Source organism: Sycon ciliatum, chromosome 8 (assembly GCF_964019385.1).
Source record: "Sycon ciliatum chromosome 8, ocSycCili1.1, whole genome shotgun sequence".
Classification (NCBI taxonomy): Eukaryota; Metazoa; Porifera; class Calcarea; order Leucosolenida; family Sycettidae; genus Sycon; species Sycon ciliatum.
The window spans coordinates 23,837,164-23,863,718 of NC_088650.1; the positions used below are offsets into that span (position 1 = coordinate 23,837,164).

The window sequence follows — 26,555 nt, forward strand, 5'->3', positions numbered from 1 at the left end:
GGACAGTGCGACAGTGCAACGCTGCGTGAAGATAAGTTGTGGCTCCACAATCGCTGAGAACGCTAGTGTGCGTCCATGGAATACTAAAACACAATAGGCGCGGCGCTGCTAATGCCCACTTGGATGAATCGGACGACAGTGGTGGCGAGTGCATTCTCCTTCCTCGGTGAACACTGCTGGTCACCCTGTTTGACGATCCACCAAACACCATCGGTGCTGGCCGCGTTTTTGGGAACCAGCGATTTGTTCGTCCACCAACAATTGAAATTAATGTTTCTCACTTGAACACTCTGTAGAGCTGTCGCTGTCGTGACAAGGCCGTGTATACTCCAAATCTACATGTAGGGTGAAGACTAAAGAAGAGTAACAGTTAATACTGCTGATAATGAAGTTTGCGCTCGTGGACAATACAACGCTGTGTGAAGTAAATTGTGGCTCCACAATCGCTCAGAATGCTAATGTGTGTCCATGGAGTACTAAAACGCCCAACGTGGATGAAACGGACAACAGCAGCGGCTAGAGCGTTCTCCTTCCTCGGTGAACACTGCTACAAGACATTATGCTTGATGATTCACCAAACACCAAGTCACCATCGTTGGGAGCCAATTCAGTAATTTTCCGGCACCAGCGAGTTGTTCGTCCAGCAACTAACTTTGAGTCTTTCTTCAACACTTCGTAGAGCAGCCGCGCAAGGCCTTTCCTTCACGTTAGGGTAGCGATCCTTCCTAGATGCTATCGCCATTCATTGTTACTTTTTACTACAATGACAGTCCAGTAGTGTTTCTCCGAAAATAAAATCAGCTGCCATTTCTGAGTAAAGAGTCAGCGATCAGTACTCTCACAACAGTCGGTAGCACCTCGGCCTAGCGCCTAGCTCGACTTGTAAAAATTAATTAATTATTTTGCAAGTCTTCATATATTGTATTAATCTAGGGCAGTCCCCACAGACCTAGTACCTATGCTATGGTCTCCTTACGGGGTAAACAGGGGACAGCTCGATACCGGGACGTTTTGACAGCCAAATTTATAGACCCAAACCGATCATCAGCGTTGATTTTTCACTCGAAATATGTTTGTGGAAGGAAACTGGCATGTTGAAGTTTGCTCTGGGGTCAGAGTCAATCGAAATGAGCCACTCCTTTGTGTTGACCCATTGCCTCCAAGTTGCCCAATTTTTCGCTTCAAAAAAGTTCAAATCAGAGGTGGCTCCAAACCGGACACGTTTTTGAGTGCACGTCAAATTCACTCTGGGTCTGAAATTAGGTAATTGCTATCGCTCCACGACGGCCAGTACAGAGTAACAATAAGCCTTGTGTGTGCTTCCATTAGTTTTGATTGGTATGCGGTGCTTTATTGGCGAGAGGCGAGCCGCTGTTTACCTGCGACAAGAAGTTGATTTTTCGAAAGTTGTAAAACTCAAGTCGCAGTGCGAAGCAACACGTCAAAAACTCACCTGCTTGATATGGCGCTTCTGGTCATCGCAGAGCCATGAAATTTTGGCTCGGAGTATAACACATCGTAGTCTCACTGTGACATAATTATGTTTTCTAATCAAAATACCAAGCATGCAAGAGAGAAAGTGAATATTGAGTCCGTTCCGGTTTGCAACCGGTGTCCTATTTGAAACCGTCCCCTCTACCCTAGCCAATCTGGAACTAGTCTGAGTTCCAGCGGTCTTCAATCATGTATTGTTTGCAATTAATTAAAATATTTTGCAAGTCTTCAATCATGACATTGCTTGTACGCGCTATCCAGCCATGTGGCGTGAACAGATTGCTTGACGTGAAAGGTAGCGAGTCGACTAGTCGTGATAGTACGCGCACGCGGACGTGTCTGACACGTGAAACGAAATTTTTTTTTGGAGGGTAGTCGGCAAAAATTAAGTGACGGTCCCTTTACTGCTGCGATGGACTAAAGGGACCGTCACTTAATTTTTGCCGACTACCCGCCAAAAAATCTTTTCGTTTCACGTGTCAGACACGTCCGCGAGCGCGCGCGTACGACTCGACTCGCTACCTTTCACGTCAAGCAATCTGTTCACGCCACATGGCTGGATAGCGCGTACATGCAAACAATGTTACATGATTGTCAGATTGAAGACTTGCAAAATTAATTTTACAAGTCCAGGCGCTAGTAGTATACATGGTATAGGCCTAGGCGCACTAATATAATGCCTACACTAGTAGTAATGCAGTAATGGCAGCTGACTTTATTTTCGGAGAAACACTACTCATTGATTTGTAGTAAAAAGTAACAATGAATAGCGATATCATCTAGGAAGGATCGCTACCCTAACGCGAAGGAAAGGCCTTGCGCGGCTGCTCTACGAAGTGTTGAAGAATGACTCAAAGTTAGTTGGTGGACGAACAACTCGCAGTGGTGCCGGAAAACTTGGCCCCCAACGATGGTGTTTGGTGAATCATCAAGCATAATGTCTTGTAGCAGTGTTCACCGAGGAAGGAGAACGCTCTAGCCGCTGCTGTTGTCCGTTTCATCCACGTTGGGCGTTAGCTGCACCGCGCCTATTGTGTTTTAGTATTCCATGGACGCACACTAGCGTTCTCAGCGATTGTGGAGCCACAACATATCTTCATGCAGCGTTGCACTGTCCAAGAGCAGAAACGTCAGCAGTGACCCATCATCATACATGTAGATTTGGAGTATACACACCATGCGCCAATGGGCCTTGGCGCAACAGCGGCAGCTCTACGGGTTGTGCAAGTGAGAAACATTTGTTTCGACTGTTGGTGGACGAACAAATCGTCGGCGCCAGAAAATGTGGCCTGCGCCGATGGTGTTTGAAACATCGAGGGCTCCGGAAGCAGCTGAGCCAGATCAGCCAGTCTTGCCAACTCTCAGTTGACGGACGCCGTGCTGCAGCTAGCAGCACTGGCACCAGCCGGAAATATTTTTCCGCCGATACCCGTTACTTCCAGTTCTGTCAAGGGCATGCCTGGAATCCATTGCCAGGTGATGACTTTTTACTTTTTGTGTTATTTTGCTGCCGAGTTGTTCAGAACTTTTCAGCCCCGATCTGTCCATGTCTACATGTCGGCCATCCGCAAACTTCATGTGGAAGTTGGCTTTACCTTCCCGTCGGGCCCAATGACTCTCCTCGCAAGGTTCCTGTCGGGCATCAACAGGTCATCATCGACACAGCGTCATCGCCTGCTGATAACCACTCAACTTCTCAGGGAGATTAGCCGGCGTGTTGCCTTTCCACGGATGTGGCACCCGCATGACAAGGCCATGCTAAGGGCAAACAGACTGCTTGATTTTAGCTTTACATTACCGCAGTCAGTCGAGCACAATACGCCAATCGTATTTCACTATTACTCGCGTGTCATAATTACTCGCGTATCATAATTGGGGATATGGGCTGCTCCGCCCTATATCCCTGATATGCCAACTAGACGAAAAGTGTGTTCTGAGCCTGTATCGCGTATAATAGGCTCATCGTAAAACAAATAATGAAAGTCTTAAAAATCAGGGTTCACGTAACACTCGGGTTCCAGCCAAGTTTTCCGCTTCCGCAGGAACGCTACCCCCCTCTTGAATCATAGTATAGTGTATAGTGGACTTTGCAATGAACAGATTATGAAACTCTCTGCAGATTTACTACAGTCATCTCTGGTGACTGGTCTAGGGGCACCGTGGAAGCTGTGACTGGTTGCCAAGTTTAGTTTTGTGACTGATCATAGGGCATTTGTGACTACTTCGAAGCATAACTGCTCACAGAGCCCTGATTGATCACAGAGTCTTACTGTTGTGAATATTAAAATCGAGTGAGAAGTCAAGCAGCCACGGGGCGCTGGCCTTGCAGCTGTGAGTATGCATACGGTACATATTCACATGACTCTATTGTATGCTGGACACTGCTGGTCCATTGTTGCAGTGTGTAAGTGAACTGCAGAACCTATTCCGTGATGAAACACCTACTCTTGAAAGACTGATTGTTTGAGCTAATAGTCTTTTACTTCACTCTCATGCTGCTCATATAATTTTACCATACGCCAGAAGACCCTAAGTTAGTTCTAAGATTTTGTGGACCACATGACCATGTGGTACTTTCACTCTACAGCCAAGTCAACCCACTTCGTCAACACACAGGGTTTTCCTCAGACACAAGCGAATGGTTTACTCCACTCTGGAGAAGAACACAGTTTGCTCTATCGAACACCAACCGCAGATAACTACGGAATGTAGGACGTGCAACAACTGCTAGAATATTGAACTGTCGTCCACACAAAACAAATAAAGACAACTGAAAACCAAAACACATGCAACTGCCAACATGCATGTAACAGCGACTGCAAGCCAGAACTACAGACTCCGCGCAGGGTGGAACAGGGGAAACAGAGGTAACGCTTCCGACTCCGAGAGCTTCGAATAGCAGCGGACAACACAATACATCAACCTTGCATGTCACCTTGCGCTACCGCAAACGGACACCTATGGATGCACAGTACAGCACAGACTCAGTGCATGCACGGTGTAATAACTGGAGTACATGTAAACCGACAACGGTCACCTTGCACCCTATGCAGTAAGTTACAGAGGCGGTGCCAACAAAAGAGCAGGGTTCGTGTATCGTGCACACTCCAATGGCACAGCAGAAAATGTTCTCACCAATAGCCACTGCTAGCTGTTTTGTCATCTTGCTGTGCCAAATGATGCAGTAAAGACACGCCAAGCAGAAATTGACTGCTTATGAGCGTGAGCAGGCTGGATGGGGTGACTGATGGACTGTCGGAGTTGGCGAACCACAGAAATCGTGTCGCATCTCTGTATGCTGGGTTGGCACTGATTTGTAAAATGGCCTTCTCAGTATCGCAGGTCATGACGATTGGTGGCAAGCAAAATCGTAGAACAATGATGAATTGCCTAATGGCTTGGTCGTTGTTAGTAAGATTGCCTGAATCCTGGATGTCAACTCAGTCTAGGTCCCACAGATCTGGGATGGTGCAGGAGTCGGAAGATGCATCAGTTAGAGAAACGATAGCTGGCATGGCTGCTCATCGGCATAGCTGAGTGCTTGGAGTGACGTGTTCGGCCAGTCACCACAAAACCGACTGTGGTAGGCAGAAACTGTAGTCCTGGCGGAAGTCCTCTGGTGCTCCCCGTCATAAACTCCCAGAGGAAATCTGCACCGATCAAGATGACTGACTATCTTACAGTCAATGGCGATACTGGTTGATGCTGCACTAGCTGCTGTTGCGCCAGATGCTGGCACCTCGTCAGCCACAGGCTGATCAGCTACTATGTTGGTCCTGCTGTCAGATTTCTGTTGAGATTCAGGGCAGATCGTGACATGATGGTGACTCTGATTGGTGGCCCATGCGAGAACACATATTACACTTGCGGGTGGCCTTGCACTGAGTTCACCGGTGCCCTGCGCGCAAACACACAAAGCAACGCTTCTGTTCAATCAGTTATTCTTTCCACTGTGCTACTGTTGTGTATTTCGTGCAGCTCTTGTCCAGGTGAGATCCGCCGCAGAATGCACACCCTCTCATACTGCTGGCATTCCAGTTACCATCAGACCGCTTCCTTCACGTGAACTTGCATGCGCCTGTCACCAGTGCACCTGCAGAATAGTGAGTGACATCTTCTGCTGTAGTACCGCCTGTGTTTGTGCGGCGCAGAAAGGCGTTTTGCATGATAACATAACGCTTCAGTGCTGTTCTGAAGTCGTTCAGTTTCCATTGTGTCCCTGCATCTGAAAAGCCTCGCGATTCTTCGTCGTCAGGTTGCGATTCGTCCAGTTGAATCAGCGTTCGTCATGATCCGTATCTTGGTCACAGCACCATGTGACGATCTGGTGACATCAGACGGATATAATACACAAGAGACAATTGTGATATTTCTACGTTGTGTTTACTTCAGATACATAATCTAAATAAAAGGGGGTTTGTCAACCGACAACCGCTCTATTTAGTTGCTATTCACTCTTTAGATGAAAATTCTTATATTAATTATGTTGAAAAATTATGCGGTTGTCAGTTGACAACCCCCCTTTTATTTACAATGCAGTTGCGTGATGTGCACCACTTTCTGTGCATAATCTAAGAGTCCTAAAACAGCCACTGACTTCCAACTACCAAGGGAAAGCAAGCCCAAGCGCAGGAGAACCGTGCAGCGCGGGTACGTGACATATATCGTAGTAGAGCTGGCAGGCAGGGCATGATCAGGGGTTCAGGCCCTGCCTGTAAGCGCTCTGATTGGCTCAAACCCTGGCAACAATCACGTGACATGTCTGAAAGTACAAGTAGTTGCGATTTATGCCGAAGTTCAAACTGATGGAACACGTGCAGCGCTACACCATGAACCGTGTGGAAACAAAAAGAAGTAGCAGGGGCGTAGCAGCCGCTCCGGCCGGTCCGGCTTTGGCCGGACCACTTTTTCGCCCGACCACGACCACCATAGTAAAACAATGCCAAAAATGCCCAGAATGCAGGATTTTGTACCCTAATTTCAAAAACATTTAGGGGGGAGATCTCCCCGACCCCCCCCCCCCCCTCCGGCCGGACCACCGCCAACGGCGGTGCTACGCGCCTGAGTAGAGGAGACACGGGATAACAGACATGAACTCAGGGTCAAACTGATAACTGTGAAACGTGAATGCATGCAGTATATGGAGACAAAACAAAGTCACAGAATTCAGTACGTAACAAGTACTACACACTAACCTCGTACATGTGAATGTCACGACACCATATGAATTAGCTCTTACACCCCACTTATGTTTCAGTCAGTAAGAGTACACATGCGTACTTACGTTGACTCCATTTTATCTGACTTGTCCAACACCATCGTTGTGAGCCTTCGGCACTTGGGAATACACAGGACAGATAAGATAGCAGCAAGAGCATCTCCCCGCTCTGTGAACACAGCTCAGACGCCATGCTTCATGAGTGTGTGCCCATGGAATACAAGGACACAACAGACTTAGTGCAGCTAACGATATGGATGAATGGTCGACGGCCTGAGTGTTCTCCTTCCTCGATGAACACTGACAGTCACCATATACCATGCTTGATGTTTCAAACACCATCGGCGCAGGCCACGTTTTTCGGCACCGATGATTTGTTCGTCCACCAACAGTCGAAACAAATGTTTCTCACTTGAACACTCCGTAGAGCCGCCGCTGTTGTGCCAAGGCCCATTGGCGCATGGTGTGTATACTCCAAATCTACATGTATGATGATGGGCCACTGCTGACGTTTCTGCTCTTGGACAGTGCAACGCCGCATGAAGATATGGTGTGGCTCCACAATCGCTGAGAACGCTAGTGTGCGTCCATGGAATACTAAAACACAATAGGCGCAGCGCAGCTAACGCCCACTTGGATGAATCGGACGACAGTGGTGGTGAGTGCATTCTCCTTCCTCGGTGAACACTGCTGGTCACCCCGTTTGATGATCCACCAAACACCATCGGTGCAGGCCACGTTTTTCGGAACCAGCCATTTATTCGTCCACCAACAATTGAAATTAATGTTTCTCACTTGAACACTCTGTAGAGCTGTCGCTGTCGTGACAAGGCCGTGTATACTCCAAATCTACACGTAGGTTGAAGAGTAACAGTTACTGCTGATAATGAAGTTTGCGCTCGTGGACAATACAACGCTGTGTGAAGTAAATTGTGGCTCCACAATCGCTCTGAATGCTAATGTGTGTCCATGGAATACTAAAACACAATAGGCGCGGTGCAGCTAACGCCCAACGTGGATGAAACGGACAACAGCAGCGGCTAGAGCGTTCTCCTTCCTCGGTGAACACTGCTACAAGACATTATGCTTGATGATTCACCAAACACCATCGTTGGGGGCCAAGTAACAGTTTTCCGGCACCACTGCGAGTTGTTCGTCCACCAACTAACTTTGAGTCATTCTTCAACACTTCGTAGAGCAGCCGCGCAAGGCCTTTCCTTCGCGTTAGGGTAGCGATCCTTCCTAGATGATATCGCTATTCATTGTTACTTTTTACTACAATGAGTAGTGTTTCTCCGAAAATAAAGTCAGCTGCCATTACTGCATTACTAGTGTAGGCACTATATTAGTGCGCCTAGGCATACTAGCGCCTGGACTTGTAAAATTAATTTTGCAAGTCTTCAATCTGACAATCATGTAACATTGTTTGCATGTACGCGCTATCCAGCCATGTGGCGTGAACAGATTGCTTGACGTGAAAGGTACGAGTCGAGTCGTACGCGCGCGCTCGCGGACGTGTCTGACACGTGAAACGAAAAGATTTTTTTGGCGGGTAGACGGCAAAAATAATTAAGTGACGGTCCCTTTAGTCCTTCGCAACGTGACTTAGTCTTTGCCGTGACCATGGTGACGTGACCCAGTCTTGACCGCGAAGGACTAAAGGGACCGTCACTTAATTTTTGCCGACTACCCGCCAAAAAAATCTTTTCGTTTCACGTGTCACTGACACGTTCGCGGACCGCGAGCGCGTACGACTCGTACTCGCGCTACCTTTCACGTCAAGCAATCTGTTCATGGCTGGATAGCGCGTAAACATGATTGAAGACTTGCAAAATCAATTTTTTTCCAAGTCCAGGTGCTAGGCCTAGGCAGTACTAATGCCTAATCAATGCCCAGGCAGCTGACTTTATTTTCGGAGAAACACTACTCCTTGTAGTAAAAAGTAACAATGAATAGCGATATCATCTAGGAAGGATCGCTACCCTAACGCGAAGGAAAGGCCTTGCGCGGCTGCTCTACGAAGTGTTGAAGAAAGACTCATCAAATTTAGTTGGTGGACGAACAACTCGCTGGCGCCGGAAAACTTGGCCCCCAACGATGGTGTTTGGTGAATCATCAAGCATAATGTCTTGTAGCAGTGTTCACCGAGGAAGGAGAACGCTCTAGCCGCTGCTGTTGTCCGTTTCATCCACGTTGGGCGTTAGCTGCACCGCGCCTATTGTGTTTTAGTATTCCATGGACACACATTAGCATTCAGAGCGATTGTGGAGCCACAATTTACTTCACACAGCGTTGTATTGTCCACGAGCGCAAACTTAATTATCAGCAGTAACTGTTACTCTTCATCCTACATGTAGACTTGGAGTATACACGGCCTTGTCACGACAGCGACAGCTCTACAGATCATGCAGAGTGTTCAAGTGAGAAACATTAATTTCTATTGTTGGTGGACGAATAAATGGCTGGTTCCGAAAAAACACGGCCTGCACCGATGGTGTTTGGTGGATCATCAAACAGGGTGACCAGCAGTGTTCACTGAGGAAGGAGAATGCACTCGCCACCACTCCGATTCATCCAAGTGGGCGTTAGCTGCGCCGCGCCTATTGTGTTTTAGTATTCCATGGATGCACACTAGCGTTCTCAGCGATTGTGGAGCCACAACATATCTTCATGCGGCGTTGCACTGTCCAAGAGCAGAAACGTCAGCAGTGACCCATCATCATACATGTAGATTTGGAGTATACACACCATGCGCCAATGGGCCTCGGCACAACAGCGGCAGCTCTACGGAGTGTTCAAGTGAGAAACATTTGTTTCGACTTTTGGTGGACGAACAAATCGTCGGTGCCGAAAAACGTGGCCTGCGCCGATGGTGCTTGAAACATCAAGCATGGTATGTGGTGACTGTCAGTGTTGATCGAGGAAGGAGAACACTCAGGCCGTCGACCGTTCATCCATTTCGTTAGCTGCACCAAGCCTATTGTGTCCTTGTATTCCATGGGCACACAATCATGAAGCATGGCGTCTGAGCTGTGTTCACAGAGCGGGGAGATGCTCTTGCTGCTATCTTATCTGTCCTGTGTATTCCCAAGTGCCGAAGGCTCACAACGATGGTGTTGGACAAGTCAGATAAAATAGAGTCAACGTAAGTACGCATGTGTACTCTTACTGACTGAAACATAAGTGGGGTGTAAGAGCTAATTCAAATGGTGTCGCGACATTCTCATGTACGAGGTTAGTGTGTAGTACTTGTTACGTACTGAATTCTGTGACTTTGTTTTGTCTCCATATACTGCATGCATTCACGTTTCACAGTTATCAGTTTGACCCTGAGTTCATGTCTGTTATCCCGTGTCTCCTCTACTTATTTTTGTTTCCACACGGTTCATGGTGTAGCGCTGCACGTGTTTCGTCAGTTTGAACTTCAGCATAAATCGCAACTACTTGTATTTTCAGACATGTCACGTGATTGTTGCCAGGGTTTGAGCCAATCAGAGCGTTTACAGGCAGGGCCTAAACCCCTGATCATGCCTTGCCTGCCAGCTCTACTACGATATTATATGTCACGTACCCGCGCGCACGGTTCTCCTGCGCTTGGGCTTGCTTTCCCTTGGTAGTTGGAAGTCAGTGGCTGTTTTAGTACTCTTAGATTATGTACAGAAAGTGGTGGACATCACGCAACTGCAGTGTAAATTAAAGGGTGGTTGTCAACTGACAACCGCATAATTTTTCGACATAATTAATAAAAGAATTTTCATCTAAAGAGTGAAAAGCAACTAAATAGAGCGGTTGTCGGTTGACAACCCCCCTTTTATTTAGATTATGTGTCTGAAGTTAACACAACGTAGAAATATCACAATTGTCTCTTGTGTATTATATCCGTCTGATGTCACCAGATCGTCACACGGTGCTGTGACCAAGATACGGATCATGCCGAACGCTGATTCAACTGGACGAATCGCGAGGCTTTTCAGATGCAGGGACACAATGGAAACTGAATGACTTCAGAACAGCACTGCTTGGCACGTCTATACAGCATCATTTGGCACAGCAAGATGACAAAACAGCTAGCAGTGGCTATTGGTGAGAAAATTTTCTGCTGTGCCATTGGAGTGTGCACGATACACGAACCCTGCTCTTTTGTTGGCACCGCCTATGTAACTTACTGCATAGGGTGCAAGGTGACCGTTGTCGGTTTACATGTACTCCAGTTATTACACCGTGCATGCACTGAGTCTGTGCTGCACTGTGCATCCATAGGTGTTCGTTTGCGGTAGCGCAAGGTGACACGCAAGGTTGATGGATTGTTTTGTCCGCTGCTATTCGAAGCTCTCGGAGTCGGAAGCGTTACCTCTGTTTCCCCTGTTCCTCCCTGCGCGGAGTCTGTAGTTCTGGCTTGCAGTTGCTGTTACATGCATGTTGGCAGTTGCATGTGTTTTGGTTTTCAGTTGTCTTTATCAAGTTGTTTTGTGTGGACGACAGTTCAATATTCTAGCAGTTGTTGCACTTCCTACTTCTGAAGTACATTCCGTAGTTATCTGCGGTTGGTGTTCGAGAGAGTAAACTGTGTTCTTCTCCAGAGTGGAGTAAACCATTCGCTTGTGTCTGAGGAAAACCCTGTGTGTTGACGAAGAGGTTGACTTGGCTGTAGAGTGAAAGTACCACATGGTCACATGGTCCACAAAATCTTAGAACTAACTTAGGGTCTTCTGGCGTATGGTATAGTTATATGAGCAGCATGAGAGTGAAGTAAAAGACTATTAGCTCAAACATTCAGGCTTTCAAGAGTAGGTGTTTTATCACGGAATAGGTTCTGCAGTTCACTTACACACTGCAACAATGGACCAGCAGTGTCCAGCATACAATAGAGTCATGTGAATATGTACCGTATGCATACTCACAGCTGCAAGGCCAGCGCCCCGTGGCTGCTTGACTTCTCAATCGATATAAATATTCACAACAGTAAGACTCTGTGATCAATCAGAGCTGTGCTTCGAAGTAGTCACAAAACAAAACTTGGCAACCAGTCACAGCTTCCACGGTGCCCCAAGACCAGTCACCAGAAATGATCGTAGTAAATCTGCAGGGAGTTTCATAATCTGTTCATTGCAGAGTCCACTATGCTATGATTCAAGAGGGGGGTAGCGTTCCTGCGGATGCGGAAAACTTGGCTGGAACCCGAGTGTCACGTGAACCCTGATTTTTAAGACTTATTATTTGTTTTACGATGAGCCTATTATACGCGATACAGGCTCAGAACACACTTTTCGTCTAGTTGGAATATCAGGGATATAGGGCGGAGCAGCCCATATCCCCAATTATGACACGCGAGTAATAGTGAAATACGATTGGCGTATTGTGCTGGACTGACTGCGGTAATGTAAAGCTAAAATAAAGCAGTCAGTTTGCCCTTAGCATGGCCTTGTCATGACGGTGCCACATCCGTGGAAAGGCAACATGCCGGCTAATCTCCCTGAGAAGTTGAGTGGTTATCAGCAGGCGATGACGCTGTGTCGATGATGACCTGTTGATGCCCGACAGGAACCTTGCGAGGCGAGTCATTGGGCCTGACGGGTAGGTAAAGCCAACTTCCACATGAAGTTTGCGGATGGCTGACATGTAGACATGGACAGATCGGGGCTGAAAAGTTCTGAACAACTCGGCAGCAAAATAACACATAAAGTAAAAAGTCATCACCTGGCAATGGATTCCAGTTATGCCCTTGACAGAACTGGAAGTAACGGGTATCGGCGGAAAAATATTTCCGGCTGGTGCCAGTGCTGCTAGCTGCAGCACGGAGTCCGGCAACTGAGAGTTGGAAAAGACTGGCTGATCTGGCTCAGCTGCTGCTTCCGGAGCCCTCGATGGTTCAAACACCATCGGCGCAGGCCACGTTTTTCGGCACCGACGATTTGTTCGTCCACCAAAAGTCGAAACAAATGTTTCTCACTTGAACACTCCGTAGAGCTGCCGCTGTTGTGCCAAGGCCCATTGGCGCATGGTGTGTATACTCCAAATCTACATGTATGATGAAGGGTCACTGCTGACGTTTCTGCTCTTGGACAGTGCAAAGCCGCATGAAGATATTATGTTGTGGCTCCACAATCGCTGAGAACGCTAGTGTGCATCCATGGAATACTAAAACACAATAGGCGCGGCGCAGCTAACGCCCACTTGGATGAATCGCAGTGGTGGCGAGTGCATTCTCCTTCCTCGGTGAACACTGCTGGTCACCCTGTTTGATGATCCACCAAACACCATCGGTGCAGGCCGTGTTTTTTCGGAACCAGCCATTTATTCGTCCACCAACAATAGAAATTAATGTTTCTCACTTGAACACTCTGTAGAGCTGTCGCTGTCGTGACAAGGCCGTGTATACTCCAAGTCTACAATGTAGGATGAAGAGTAACAGTTACTGCTGATAATGAAGTTTGCGCTCGTGGACAATACAACGCTGTGTGAAGTAAATTGTGGCTCCACAATCGCTCTGAATGCTAATGTGTGTCCATGGAATACTAAAACACAATAGGCGCGGTGCAGCTAACGCCCAACGTGGATGAAACGGACAACAGCAGCGGCTAGAGCGTTCTCCTTCCTCGGTGAACACTGCTACAAGACATTATGCTTGATGATTCACCAAACACCATCGTTGGGGGCCAAGTTTTCCGGCGCCAGCAAGTTGTTCGTCCACCAACTAACTTTGATGAGTCTTTCTTCAACACTTCGTAGAGCAGCCGCGCAAGGCCTTTCCTTCGCGTTAGGGTAGCGATCCTTCCTAGATGATATCGCTATTCATTGTTACTTTTTACTTCAATGAGTAGTGTAGTGTCTCTCCGAAAATAAAGTCAGCTGCCTTGGCATTAGGCATTAGTACTGCCTAGGCCTAGCACCTGGACTTGGAAAAAATTGATTTTGCAAGTCTTCAATCATGTTTGCATGTACGCGCTATCCAGCCATGTGGCGTGAACAGATTCTGGATTGCCTGACGTGAAAGGTAGCGCGCGCGGGCCCGCGAGAGTCGTACGCGCGCTCGCGGACGTGTCTGACACGTGAAACGAAAAGATTTTTTTGGCGGGTAGTCGGCAAAAATTAAGTGACGGTCCCTTTAGTCCTTCGCGTCTTGACCTACACAGGCTACAGTCTACCATGGTCTACACTCCGACTCTACAGAGCATGATAGCGCTACAGGCCAAGACTGGCAAGAGAAAAATATTTTGCCGAAGCCGAAGTAGTCTACAGTCTAGTACATGTACCTAGTACAGTAGTAGTATGGTTTGTTTACTTCTTCTTGCGATGATGTCTTTTTACCAGTGTAGTACCCAAGAAAGAAGACTGCAAGAGTTTATGGACTCTTGCCACTACTCGTACTACCGAGCACCCTGCTGTTTCTCGGCAGGTAAGTAGCTCAGCTTCTCAGTATCGACAAAAAGAGTCTTGTGGAGTAGTGTGCGGCTGGCTCTGAGGATTCTGGAGACAGCGAAGTAACAATTACATTAATTTTTGTTGTGTCAGAGTGTCCTTATGAATATGAGACTGCGAAGTTGCTGCCGATTCGAGAAATCGCAGCTGGCTCTGACGCTGAGTGGATGCCGCTAGCGCGCTGGAGACAAGAAAGAGAGTTGCTCGGCGAGCGAATAGCCATTCGAGAGCGGAGTGGCCAAGACTCAGTCTGCACAAGACGAAGTAAAGGATGTCCCTCCTGGTTACTACTACTAGCTCAGAGACAGCTATTCGCCTATTCTATGCTGTGAAACGAAGGGACGATTCTTTAAGTGGAAGAACAATCGTAGATGTGCTGATCTACATGTACTTGCATGTAGTATCACCCATTTAGCTGTGTTATAGTGCTTGTAGAACTGAGTCCGTGGCAGTTGAGCCTCATGAAGAAGATCAGAGCAGAGTGTGATAGGATTAGCGCGACGTGGACATTCGCCACTGGAATAGGACATCATCTATTTGCATTATGAACATGTCACTGCCTATCCCAAGCTCAAGTCTTCGATTGCGTCAGTGCAGAATTCCTGGCTGTAATTGTGTGCAGCATCCAAACGACAACAGCCAGTTCCAGAAATTACACACTGAAGGCTTGCTGGTGTTCACTAAGCACTTCAAGTGTGTCCTGAGGCAGAACTGAAACGGCATTGACAGAGTGTTACGTGAAGAAGACAGAGGTATTACTATTAGTCAGTATCAGGAGTGTCATACAACATCAGGCATTATGGCAGATAAGAGATGAGACCAACAGGCTTGGCAACATCAGCCATAGCAAGAATCACAGGCATAACAAGATCCGCAGTCATAGCAGAAGCAACAGCCATGGGAAGAGCAGGCAGCGTAGCAACAGCAATCACAACAACGCAGACGCAATAACATTTTCAGTAGCCGTCCGTCTCAGTACTAACAGCAAAATACGTAGCACGCTGAATGAGCAGGATTATCGTTCCCAGGACGCAGGAGCAAAGCCCACAGCAGCATTGCCGACGGCACCAGGAATGGTCAATTTGTTCATAATGATAATATGCGTTGTAGTGCGTGTGTGTGTGTGTGTGTGTTTGTGTGTGTGTTTATGCATGCATCAGCTGTGTGGTGGATAGTAGATACCAGGATAAAATTAGTGGTGGTCAATTCATCAGCCTTGCAAGCTGTTGAATGGTGTAATCCCAGCACAAGTTGCTATGTCAAACATAGCTGTTCGCCATCATCGCTTCCGCGACAGGCATGTCTGAGTGTGCGTGCGTGTGAGCGGTTGTGTGTGTGTGTGTGTGTGTTTGTTTGTGTGTGTTTGTGTGTGTGTGTGTGTGTGTGTGTGTGCCAGCTAGTTCAGTTGGTAGGTACACTTATGCCTGATTGTGTTGGGTCTGTTGCCAACAGGCTCGGCTGCTTGAAGGTGCAATGTTGTACCTGCCACCTTTGTTGGTTCCAGGGTTCATATACTTTCTATTTGAAGTACACATACCTGCAGGGCCGGCGCCACTGGTACGGCCGGTACAGCCATGGCCATACCAATTTCCCAAAAAGTCGGTCCACGTGGAATGTCCAAAACCGGGGAGAAAAAGTTTCGATGATGATTTTGTACAGGGAGTCGCCCAGAGTGCATGATTTGCCGTCTAAATTCCAAACATTTTCTTAGGGAGGACCCCAGACCCCCTTAAAGATGGCCATTCGGCCGCTCCGCGGAAGCAGAAACAGCCTCCGGCCCTGACCTGCTAACCATGGACTGCTTCTGGCTAGATTAACTCTTGTGTAATCAATGGTGCTAGTGAAGCTTATATCAGATCCACTCTGATTTAGCCACCCACACTAGTAGCAAGTATTGCTTTCACTGGGGGCAGGGGTAACTGCAGTTGGATCCCGGGACGGATACCCTGATGCAGTCAATCCTTTTTCTGCACCTTGTCATCACCCACTTACTGAGGAGTGATAGTACATGCTCACACTCACACATTGCTCAATTGAAGCTTTCAGCAAAGAAGATGTCTAGTGTTGAAACGATCTCACCGGGTAGAGTCTACTCGTTAGCTCGCTCGCCGGAAACTCGGCTCGTTAGTGCGGCCAGCTCGTTTGCACTAACAAACACCGTAGAGGGGACGGTTTCAAATAGGACACCGGTTGCAAACCGGAACGGACTCAATATTCACTTTCTCTATTGGTATTTTGATTAGAAAACATATGTCACAGTGAGACTACTATGTGTTATACTCCGAGCCAAAATTTCATGGCTCTGCGATGACCAGAAGCGCCATATCAAGCAGGTGAGTTTTTGACGTGTTGCTTCGCACTGCGACTTGAGTTTTACGACTTTCGAAAAATCAACTTCTTGTCGCAGGTAAACAGCGGCTCGCCTCTCGCCAATAAAGCACCGCATACCAATCAAAACTAATGGAATCACACACAAGGCTTATTGTTACTCTGTACTGGCCGTCGTGGAGCGATAGCAATTACCTAATTTCAGACCCAGAGTGAATTTGACGTGCACTCTAAAACGTGTCCGGTTTGGAGCCACCTCTGATTTGAACTTTTTTGAAGCGAAAAATTGGGCAACTTGGAGGCAATGGGTCAACACGAAGGAGTGGCTCAGTTCGATTGACTCTGGCCCCAGAGCAAACTTCAACATGCCAGTTTCCTTCCACAAACATATTTCGAGTGAAAAATCAACGCTGATGATCGGTTTGGGTCTATACAAATTTGGCTGTCAAAACGTCCCGGTATCGAGCCGTCTCCTCTACACCGTGCTCCGTACACATGGCAGTACATGTCGACCGGGGAGTCGTAGAATATTTTTCGACTCCCTGGTCGATCGAGACGACGAGAGTCTAGTCCCGCGCAAAGTGAAAATCACTCGCAGTTACAGTGACTGTATCTGCACGACACTGAGTTGTTTCAGTTGTCATTGCAGCTTTGGTGGACTTGTCTTGTTTCGCATCTGCTGACCTGTCGCAGGTCATGCTTCTGTCAACTCTCCATTTGAGTGAAAGTTACGCTCAGTCGTTTGGAAGTTTTTTCCCGCGATGCAGCGAAGAACAGGGCTACTTGTGAAAGCGGTCTACTAGTATTCTTTCAAAGGCTGTTCAACGACGGCGTTGAAAAGACATCTCGACACCAAACAGCAGTCCGAAGTGAAGCAGCAGCAACCCCATATGCCGGCGGTGATAATTTGAACCAGCTCAAAAATATCGAACTTAGGAAAAAAAGATTTAAAAATCATAATTGCCACATCGATGAAACTGATCGCTCGTTTGTTATAGATACGCTCGTTTCAACACTAAAAAATTCACAGCGTCAATAGCCCCCGCGGAGATCCCTATTGTGATCTCGAACTCGCCAGTCACTGAACTGATTTTATTCCCGTAGCTATGCAAAAGATGTTACTTCAGTAACGCCTGGTGCAAGCCAGGGTCCACACAGCTTTAATTCCATGTGTGTTTGTGCCGTCGGCATGCCTGGCGCTATCCCGTACCGTACCATAAAAGACAGCTGGCCACAATATTCAAATAGGGCTTACAAATGCAAGATCATAAGGTGAAGCAACTTGGAAGAATGAGTATGTATGCTAAGTGTAACGCATGCCGTGGGATAGTAGCATGGTCCTGTCCTTAGTATTGAAAGTAAGATAATAGTGATAGAATGGCATTTGCACTTTCACATGAATCAGGGAGTGAATAGATAATTCTTCTCGCAGGCCAGCAACCTAAGCATAGTATCGTATTATCATGGTGCTAGTCGGCAAGGCATGGTGCAAGGTGTACTCAGTGCACATGCATTTGCTATCACAACAGCACAGGGTGATGGTTTCTGTTCTTTACAATCATATCTGAAGTATTTGGCTTGCTGTTCCTATGCTTGCATGTAGACCTTAGACTCAGTGTGTTGACTGGAGGAAGCCAAACCAGGGGTCGGTACGGCAGCAATGACAGCATGCGACGTGATGATGGGGAGAGCACACTGCCACGCCGTGCATCGTCCATTGACCCTATTCCCGAGTCGGAAGCCGACCCTCGCGGCTACGGTGCGGCTGCAGAAGTCAATCCCGGTGTGGGAAAGGACAGCACGATATCGCCACTGAGGTCACCGCCGTCCTGGTACAGTGACGAAGCTGCGCTACCTGCCAGTCTCGCCAATCAACATCTCGGCCAGTACAATAGCCTGGTCCGGGGAAATCGAACAGACGATGGCAGCTATCAGAATATTTCAAGCATTCCGTCCCGGTACAATGAGCAGCCAGACGGTGCCTCACGGGCCCGACACCCAGTTAAACGGCAGGAGTCTCCGGAACAGGAGGTAGCACTGGCGATCAGGGGAATGAACAGCCACTCGCGACAGGCCATTGCTGCCCAGGCCATGGACCATTCGGAAACCCCATCAGGTGAGCTGACATGTATATCCAACCCCCCCCCCCCCCCTCCCCACCATTCCTGTAGGGAATCGTCACGGAAACTTGCATTGTAGCATTTTTGAAGTGTTTGTCAGAAAACTGGAGGTCCAAAACAGGTAGCCTGAACATAGGGTGGAGTGAGGCAAGGAGGGGAAAACAATGTGGAAAGCTCTGCCTTTTACGGGCATTATACGCCCTACTCGATTACGTTTTACTTTTGTGGGTAGTTTTCCATGCTGCAAAGCATTCTGTTGCTTGAACAATGTGGACCTAATCACCTCTTCATGCAAAAGTCTGTGCATTGCTTGACAATGCAGAACTACTGTTGTGGACATTAACTCCGATGGGATGACTGCGGCCGGCGCCCTTGCTGCATTTACCTCATACATGCACTGTACATGTAGTTCAGGGGGATGACCACAGCCGGCGCCCTTTCTCAGTTTCTGCATTTACCTCGTACATGCACTGTAGTTCATGTGCACACTGCGAAAAAGGACCAGCACTGAGCAGTGCTCACCGTTGCAAGGCCAGTGTCCCTGGCCGCAACAGGACAATCATGAACATTCATATACTAGTACATGATTTTATTCATTCTTGCTTTGTAGAGGACGGACATGACTATCAGCCGGCAAGAAACGAGTCAGCGCAGAGCTCTCAGGCAGGTGCGCACTCCCAGTAATCTCAGCAGTCGCAGTCACACTCCTCTAGGCAGCAGCAGCAGCAGCCAGACCGGTCGCCAGCGCATCAGCTATCACTGCACGACGTGGTGGGGCTCCTCAACAGCCGCGATACGGTCGTGGTTGCCAACGCCGCTGGGTATCTTTAGCATGCATCGTGTACCAATGACCATGTCAAAACTCAACTGAGGTGAGGAGCAAACCTGACAATCACAGCATAGAATGAAGGCTGACTCCCTCCCATTGGGAGAGCCTATATGGTAGCAATGCAAGTTTTTTATAATTTTGATGTTAACTTGAAACATCAGAGAAGTACCGTATCATTATCAATTAGAGACTGTAAATCTACAAGTAAGCTGGAGGTTTGTTCCAACTTTCAGTTGGCCAAGTAACTATCTAGTCTTCTACTGCTGCTGCTGCTGCTGCTGCTGCTCCCCGTGCTGTTGTTGTTGTTGTTGTTGTTGTTGTTGTTGTTGTTGTTGTTGTTGTTGTTGTTGTTGTTGTTGTTGTTGTTGTTGTTGTTGTTGTTGTTGTTGTTGTTGTTGTCGTTGTTGTTGTTGTTGTTCTTGCTGCTGCTACTATTTCTGCTGCTGTTGCTGTCCCTGCTGCTGCTGCTGCAGGTATTTCTGCTGCTTCCCCTGTTACTGCTTTCGCTCTTGCTGATTTTCCTGTTACTTCTGCTGTTGCTCCTGTTGCTGCTGCTGCCTCTCCTGTTGCTGTTGCCGCTGCTGCTTCAAATTAAGAATTATCCACCAACGATATGCCAGCAATTGACCATTTTGTGAATGTGTGTGTGTTCTTCTTTGCAGGGCTCTTGGTGCCATACCAGCCTTGGTCGGTCTCATTTTGCAGAGAGATGAAATGGTGCAGCACGCTGCCGTGGGTGTGCTAAGAAACATGTCATACCGTCCTCACAGCGTCCCTAATAAGGTATGAGTCACCTAGCTGTGGGGCACATTCTTTTATAATGTGGTCAATACTTGTTGAGCAAGTGCAGCGGTAACATGGAATTTAGAACCTTACTGTGGCGGCTAAATTTTGACTGCCATCAGGATCGAATGTCTAGAATATAGTTGGAGTTGTTTACGATTTCCCACAATAGGAATGCGTGTGGATTTGTAAAAGGAGGGGAGGGCATTTTTTACTTTAGGAAAATGTTTAGAGTGTAAATCTGTCTTCTGTCTCCTCTTTGCCCACAGTATGCTGTTTGTGAAGCAGGAGGCGTAGAGGTCCTTGTGCGGCTGTTGCGCAATGCAAGGTCTGAAGATGTGAGTACGCCGGTAATACCTGGCACTGTATGTTTAGCAGCACAAGAGCTCTTCGGAAAATGGACACTTGCTATGCTGGCCCCTTGGTGGGGTACGTAAAAATCCACTCACACGACAATCACATTGTACATGGCATATGCGTACGTGGTATACCATCACACTCCGCCCTAGTACACTGTATCCAACTTTCATGCTGAAAAAGAAGATAATGAGCTACAAGGGGACCAGGTGAGTTCTTGGCATTGTTGAATGTGTAGACATAATTTGATCATGTTTTATTGTTTGATCATGACCAAGGAAATCCAAATACACTGTAACACATACGCTCAACTACAAGATCACATGATCGCGTGTACACACCAGATCATGACAATACCAACACGTGCCTGTAGTATTCTTTATTTCTTCACCCCAAAACAACAAGACTCCAGACTCAACTCAAGCACAACAACTAAAAGCCGACAAGTTCATTTCATGCGCACGCGCTCACTCGGGAAACGGCACATGCTGCATGCATAACATAACACGATGCACTACTATCATGAATGTCTGAGTGGCCAAGGAATGCCACGATGTGTATGTAGACGTGAACACTACAGTGCCTGACATCTACAACATAGGAATACATTAAATAGAATGCAAGTGTTCATGTTGAGTCACCTCCACCATTACACTGCGCTCTTTAGCCGACTAGACCCTCCTGCACACAACCATCAACATCTACCTTCACTGATGAGCTACAGTATGTATTAGCGAAACAGCTGTCTGAAGGAGTTTATCAATATCGTCTACGGAATTGTCCTCGCAATGGTGATGGTTGTGTGCAGGAGGGTCTAGTCGGCTAAAGAGCGCAGTGTAATGGTGGAGGTGACTCAACATTTTCTTCAATGGCCGAGAGCTCTGTCGCACCCTGTAATAATATGGCAAGTGTTCATGCTCATGTTATGTGGTAGTCTTCTTTGGTTGAAGTACGCTCGTGGCTGTTACACGTATTATTATGACCAGCTTGGCTCTCGCGCTACTTCACATGGTACACATGTAGGTCAGAATAAACCAGGGCTTGTGGTCCGAGTCAGAGTAATGTCCAAAGCAGACGTCAGTATTCTAGGCTGACTTTTATGCAAGAAGAGACAGAATTATAAACTGGTTGTTTTCTAAACACAATTGTATAGCCCGTGGTAACGCGGACATGCGAACTTGACTTGTTTAAGGATCGAATTTCATTGGCGTGTTTATTTGCGTTTTGTGTTTGAACTGTGCTTCTCCTTCAGCAATTGACATGTATGGTAAATTGCATGGGTATACAGGGCTCCTCTTCACAGAGCAACCACTTGTCAGTGTCATCTGCAAACGGTCCGATGGCCGGTAATACCCAGTCATTGCCGAACAGTCATACTAGTAACACACCTGCCCCGACTCCAACCGTCCCAGTCCAGCCGGTTGCCACAGATTTCCTGCCCGCATCCACGTCCACTCCGCACCCCAATGTCCGGCAAGAGAATGGCCCAATGCCAGGAGTTACGACTGGCCCACTGCCAGGAGTTACGATAGGCTCACTGCCAGGAGTTACGATAAGCCCGCTGCGATATCCGCTGGGCTTGTCCCCCGCCAATGTCGTGCCGCCCACTCATTTCGGCTTCAAAGGATCCACTACTCCGTCGCTTCAGGTGAACACCAGTGGATCAGTTCCATCTCTGGGTACGGATGTGTCGGCTAGTACGGCTTTGACTACAACCTCGGGTGCGAGGCAGCCAGTGGCGGCTGCGGTGTCTTCTACAGCGCTATTTCAGCCACTGTCGCAGCAGGTTCTTGCTGATCTTTAGCGTGCTATGTGTTGTGCGTGTGTGCGCGCGCGGACGCGCACGCACAATCTGTCCCCGGGGAAAATTGCGGAAAAAATCGCAAAAAACGCGGGGAAAGAACGCGGCATAATATGGCATAATTTGCGGTGAATTTGCGGTAAATATGCTGTAAATATGCGGTGAATAATATTGATGTGCGGCAATTTTTAGTGAGTATGTAGTGAAATCAATCAGTTACAAGTCTCTGGTGTAAGCACTCGTCATATTTGAGTAAAAAGCCGCCACGATGAGACGTTGCTGACCGAACATGACAGTGCACTGTGTGTACGTGTAGTGCAACAAAAAAGTTCAAAAAACGCAGGAAAATCGCGGAAAACGCGCTCTTTTAAAAAATCGCAAAAAAAACCGGAAAAAAACGCGGCCGCGGAATTGCAATTTTCCCCGGGGACAGCACAATGCCATGTGTTGTGCGGTGTGTGTGTACGTGTGTGTGTGCGCGCGCGCATAAGCACAATGCCATGATGAGGCAGAGGGCAGTTTCGACAGTGGATTGGACTGTAAGTCCGACTGTGAATCGGACAGTGAGTCTGAAAGCTAAGGCTGGTGGACCGCACTATTGAAGTTTTTTAATTAATAATTATTTTGAATTGATTTGAATTGTACTTTTCAACTGCAGCAAATGACAAAATCTACTTCGCTATTATTTACAACATCTTCCATATCGCTCGTTTGCCAAGATCGGCTTATGATCGCTATCACTCTGCCGTTTTCGGGTATCCTTTGCTTCGCTCGTGCTAGCTCTCTTCCGCTGGTGTTGTCGAGATAGTGTCCCAATAAATGAAATCCTCTCGTACCGGAAAGATCCGTGTTTGGGGGTAATTTAAACCTATTTTCATCAAATTTTACAACAAATCAACCCTGTTCTATCTCTAATCACCATCAATAGGAAATGAACACTCGGCAAAGGGCAACCATGATCTGCAAATCATCCAAACACAAGAACAAAATCACACCGACCGTACCAATTTTCAATAAAATAATCGTATCACATGCTGACAATTAATATTTAAATCAATGAGTCGTGAAATAACGACTTACCTAACGAAATCTAAAATAATTGGTTCTCCCCAACTAGCTGATGCCCTAGTTCTGGACATCAGCGACAAGCCGTTTCGACATCCCTAGGATCTAGGACATGGTCTTTCCACCCATGCAAAAGACGCTGTTTTGCAAGTCCCGTTTCAGTCTCAAGCAGACAACCTGAGCTTTGCATGGGTGGAAAGACCATGTCCTAGATGCTTGTGGCTCAATGTAGCTGAACCATCGGACCTTATTTGTCAGCTTGGATCACGTGATCCATCCAGCTGCCGCCTGCGGCAAACAGCGCTAACTCTGGACTGCGAGCGTTTCCTGCGACTAGCGCGCTAGCGCTCGTGACATACACAAACGCGCTAGCCAGAATGCTTTGACTTTGATGGCTTTCAGCTTCTATTTTTTTAAAAGTAGCGCGCTCAAACCAGCTCGCTCACTCTTTTCCTCTTCCATTTTTTAGGGCAATTGTTTTGTTTGATAGACGAAGCTGAGGGTCTCTTTGGGTTTGCAACCCTTACCCTCCTGGAAAAAAATCATAGTTGCTAGACTGCGACACTTCAGACCAGGTACTATTAGAGCCGCTAATGGACGACGAGCTATTTTCCGCTATCCGGAGCTCAAGCATTTGAGCCGCTAAATGGACGTGACTCCTGGGGTAAAGGATGCAGAGAATGAGGAGAAAACACTCGTATGGAGCAGGGAGTAGGTTTTGTACTACTTCCTGGTATGGAGCACTGAGAAGCGGTAAGTCTTAGGGCAATTCTTAGCCAGTAATTACTTTCTCGCCATAATTATGTTCTCGTTTTTCGTGTCTTCTGTAATGCCAGTACACTAGCAGTACGACTACGCTGTAGGCGAGAGTCCATAAGCCAGAGTGTGCAGCTCTCCATCTATGCAGCATAAACAAATTAATGACAAATTTCCTTTGCCTAAGGGCTGGGTTCCACTGCCGCTCCGCCGCACATCATCCACGGCATGAAACGTCATCATTACGAGCTGGTCCAGCGAGGCCGCGGCTCATCACCAGCTTTCGCTTCGCTGCTTGACACAAAAAAATGCAAGCCGCGGTCACGGCTTGCATTGTTTCCCGCACTTAATTGTTTTATTTGGGGGAATTTTAATTCGTTGCACAGGCCAGAACACGAGGATTTTTTTGGATTTCACGCGCGCGCAGGCAGGCTAAATGTCATCAAAAAACGTCGAGCACGATCGTGGTACCGTGAATGGCGAGTGTCACTGGAACCGCGCCGCTCTGCTGCATGCAGCCAAGTACCGTGGAGCAGCGGAGCTGCGGAGCGGCAGTGGAACCCGGCCCTAACCAAACTTATAGCAATTTGAAAATGTTTGACAATTTTTCATAAAAAACTTGACAACATTGTTCTTCTGTAGAGTGCCGCTGGCAACACCATCGATGAACTCCATCAATGAGCGCAGGGATAAAGTTTAGAAACCCTTCGAGCGAGAACGTGTTTTCAAAAAGGAAGCACAAATATGCCGCGTAACTTCCCCTCTAGTATGGCCCCATCAAAGCCACTCACTGACTACTTACCAGTAAAATTGGGTTGGACGGTTGTCAGATTAGCTGACATGTTTTCTGCCAACACAACCATAAGCAGTTGTCAACTCTCAAGACTAAAAGAGCTTGCGAAGGAAGTGAGAAACCTTGGCTATGAAAGCACATGAAGCGTCAGAACATAATCGAGCAAACTTGGACCTAGGTTACCAGTGTCTGCTCCAGAGCCGGGTCAGTGGCCCTGTTTGTGAGTACTTGGACCTTTTGGAAAAAGAACACTGGGTTACCTGCGACCCGGTCGGAAGTCCTGTCGAGTACTATACTTTTTTATACTTCGAGGGTATACCGCCACTGACAGGCGGCACACGCGTGCAGATGCGTGCGGCCAGAGTGCCCAGTGCGAGTACGTTCATACATGTACATGTACAATCATGTACATCAGGAAGTCGAAAGTAAGTTTACGACTCCCTGACACACAGTAGCCGCACTTGAACGCATCTGGCCCTGGCCCAGTGTTGTAGGAGTTGTGCCAGGTACAGTCGACCTACCCAGGAACCCTTATAACGATATTTGCGTCCGACCAAGAAATATTGTTATAAGGGTAATATTGTTATAAGGGTTACTGGTTCATTCATACACATACGTCATAATGCATGAATTTTGTTCATTTTTTACACTCTTCATAGCGTCGAAAACATATGTACATGCACATTATGTGCACGGCAAGGTGCTCACTGGTGCCCCTTTGCATTTCGTCATGTTCCAGCGACTTATCAAGTGAAGCTTGCCCTACCTTGACAGTGGACTCTACATATTCCCTACTGGATATCGTTATATAATGGAAAATGTCTATTGGTCAGCCCATTTTATATTGTTACTAGCAGCACCCCCGCCAGCGTTGCCTGGCCGAATGTGGCATGCGGGTGCATGAAGCAAGTACATGAACAGCACACGTGCTCAGCACGTGGTGGTGGCCAGACCGCTGAAGTCCTGGTGAGGGAGGTTCTTCATCGTTGGAAGGAGAAGGAGGGACGTCTGTTACGCCTTCGGGAGGCTGGTCAGGGTTGTCCATCACCTGGTGGCGGATAAAGCGGCTCATAAAATTCATAAACTTACGAACAAAAGTGCGATGCGCTCTTCACCGCAGATCAGATGCAGAGTGCAGTCAGTGCAGATCTTTTGTATCCTTTTGTTGCAGATGTTTCTATTTGCAGAGAACGGTTCACGTGGTCCGCAGCGCTTGTGCGGCTGCTAGTGCTACCTATGATATATGGCCTAGGCTAGGTGGCTACATGATTCGCACGCTTCGCGTGCTCAGTGCTTCTGCGCGCGGCTGCTACTGCTCGTACTGATCGTGTCTGCTATAAGTATAAGCGCTACCACCGTACCTACACTGTTCGGATGCTTTGCGTGCTCAGCACTTGGTGGTGGCTACACGATTCGAACGCTTCGCGTACGTGCTCAGTGCTTCTGTGGCTGCTTCCGCTAGCTACACGATTCGCAAGCTTCGCGTGCTCAGTGCTTCTGCGGCCGCTAGCTACACTGTGCTACACTGTTCGCACGCTTCGCGTGCTCAGGGCAGCGCTGCTCCGCAGCGCTTCAGCGTGACACAAAAACAC

At 47.7% G+C, this 26,555-nt stretch overlaps 1 protein-coding gene and 2 long non-coding RNA genes across 3 annotated transcripts in view; all 3 read left to right on the top strand.

Moving 5' to 3' along the window:
• Positions 1-22,632, top strand: part of LOC135822417 (uncharacterized) — a 173,901-nt gene extending 151,269 nt beyond the window's left edge. Inside the window, exons 2-6 of the mRNA XM_065335187.1 lie at positions 18,063-18,575; positions 19,190-19,451; positions 20,071-20,191; positions 20,461-20,529; positions 21,801-22,632. Of these exons, the coding sequence (XP_065191259.1) occupies positions 20,123-20,191; positions 20,461-20,529; positions 21,801-22,352 (690 nt within the window). The 5' untranslated portion in view covers positions 18,063-18,575; positions 19,190-19,451; positions 20,071-20,122 and the 3' untranslated portion in view covers positions 22,353-22,632. The remainder of the gene's footprint in view (positions 1-18,062; positions 18,576-19,189; positions 19,452-20,070; positions 20,192-20,460; positions 20,530-21,800) is intronic.
• On the top strand, positions 9,173-11,306 carry LOC135822413 (uncharacterized). Its single transcript, XR_010554479.1, has 2 exons — positions 9,173-9,857; positions 10,609-11,306. It is a non-coding gene; the product is annotated as an uncharacterized LOC135822413 (long non-coding RNA).
• Positions 22,633-23,847: 1,215 nt separating the features above from the next.
• The window catches only part of LOC135822420 (uncharacterized), a 36,697-nt gene continuing 33,989 nt past the window's right edge, over positions 23,848-26,555 (top strand). Inside the window, exon 1 of the long non-coding RNA XR_010554488.1 lies at positions 23,848-24,167. This is a non-coding gene — a long non-coding RNA (uncharacterized LOC135822420). The remainder of the gene's footprint in view (positions 24,168-26,555) is intronic.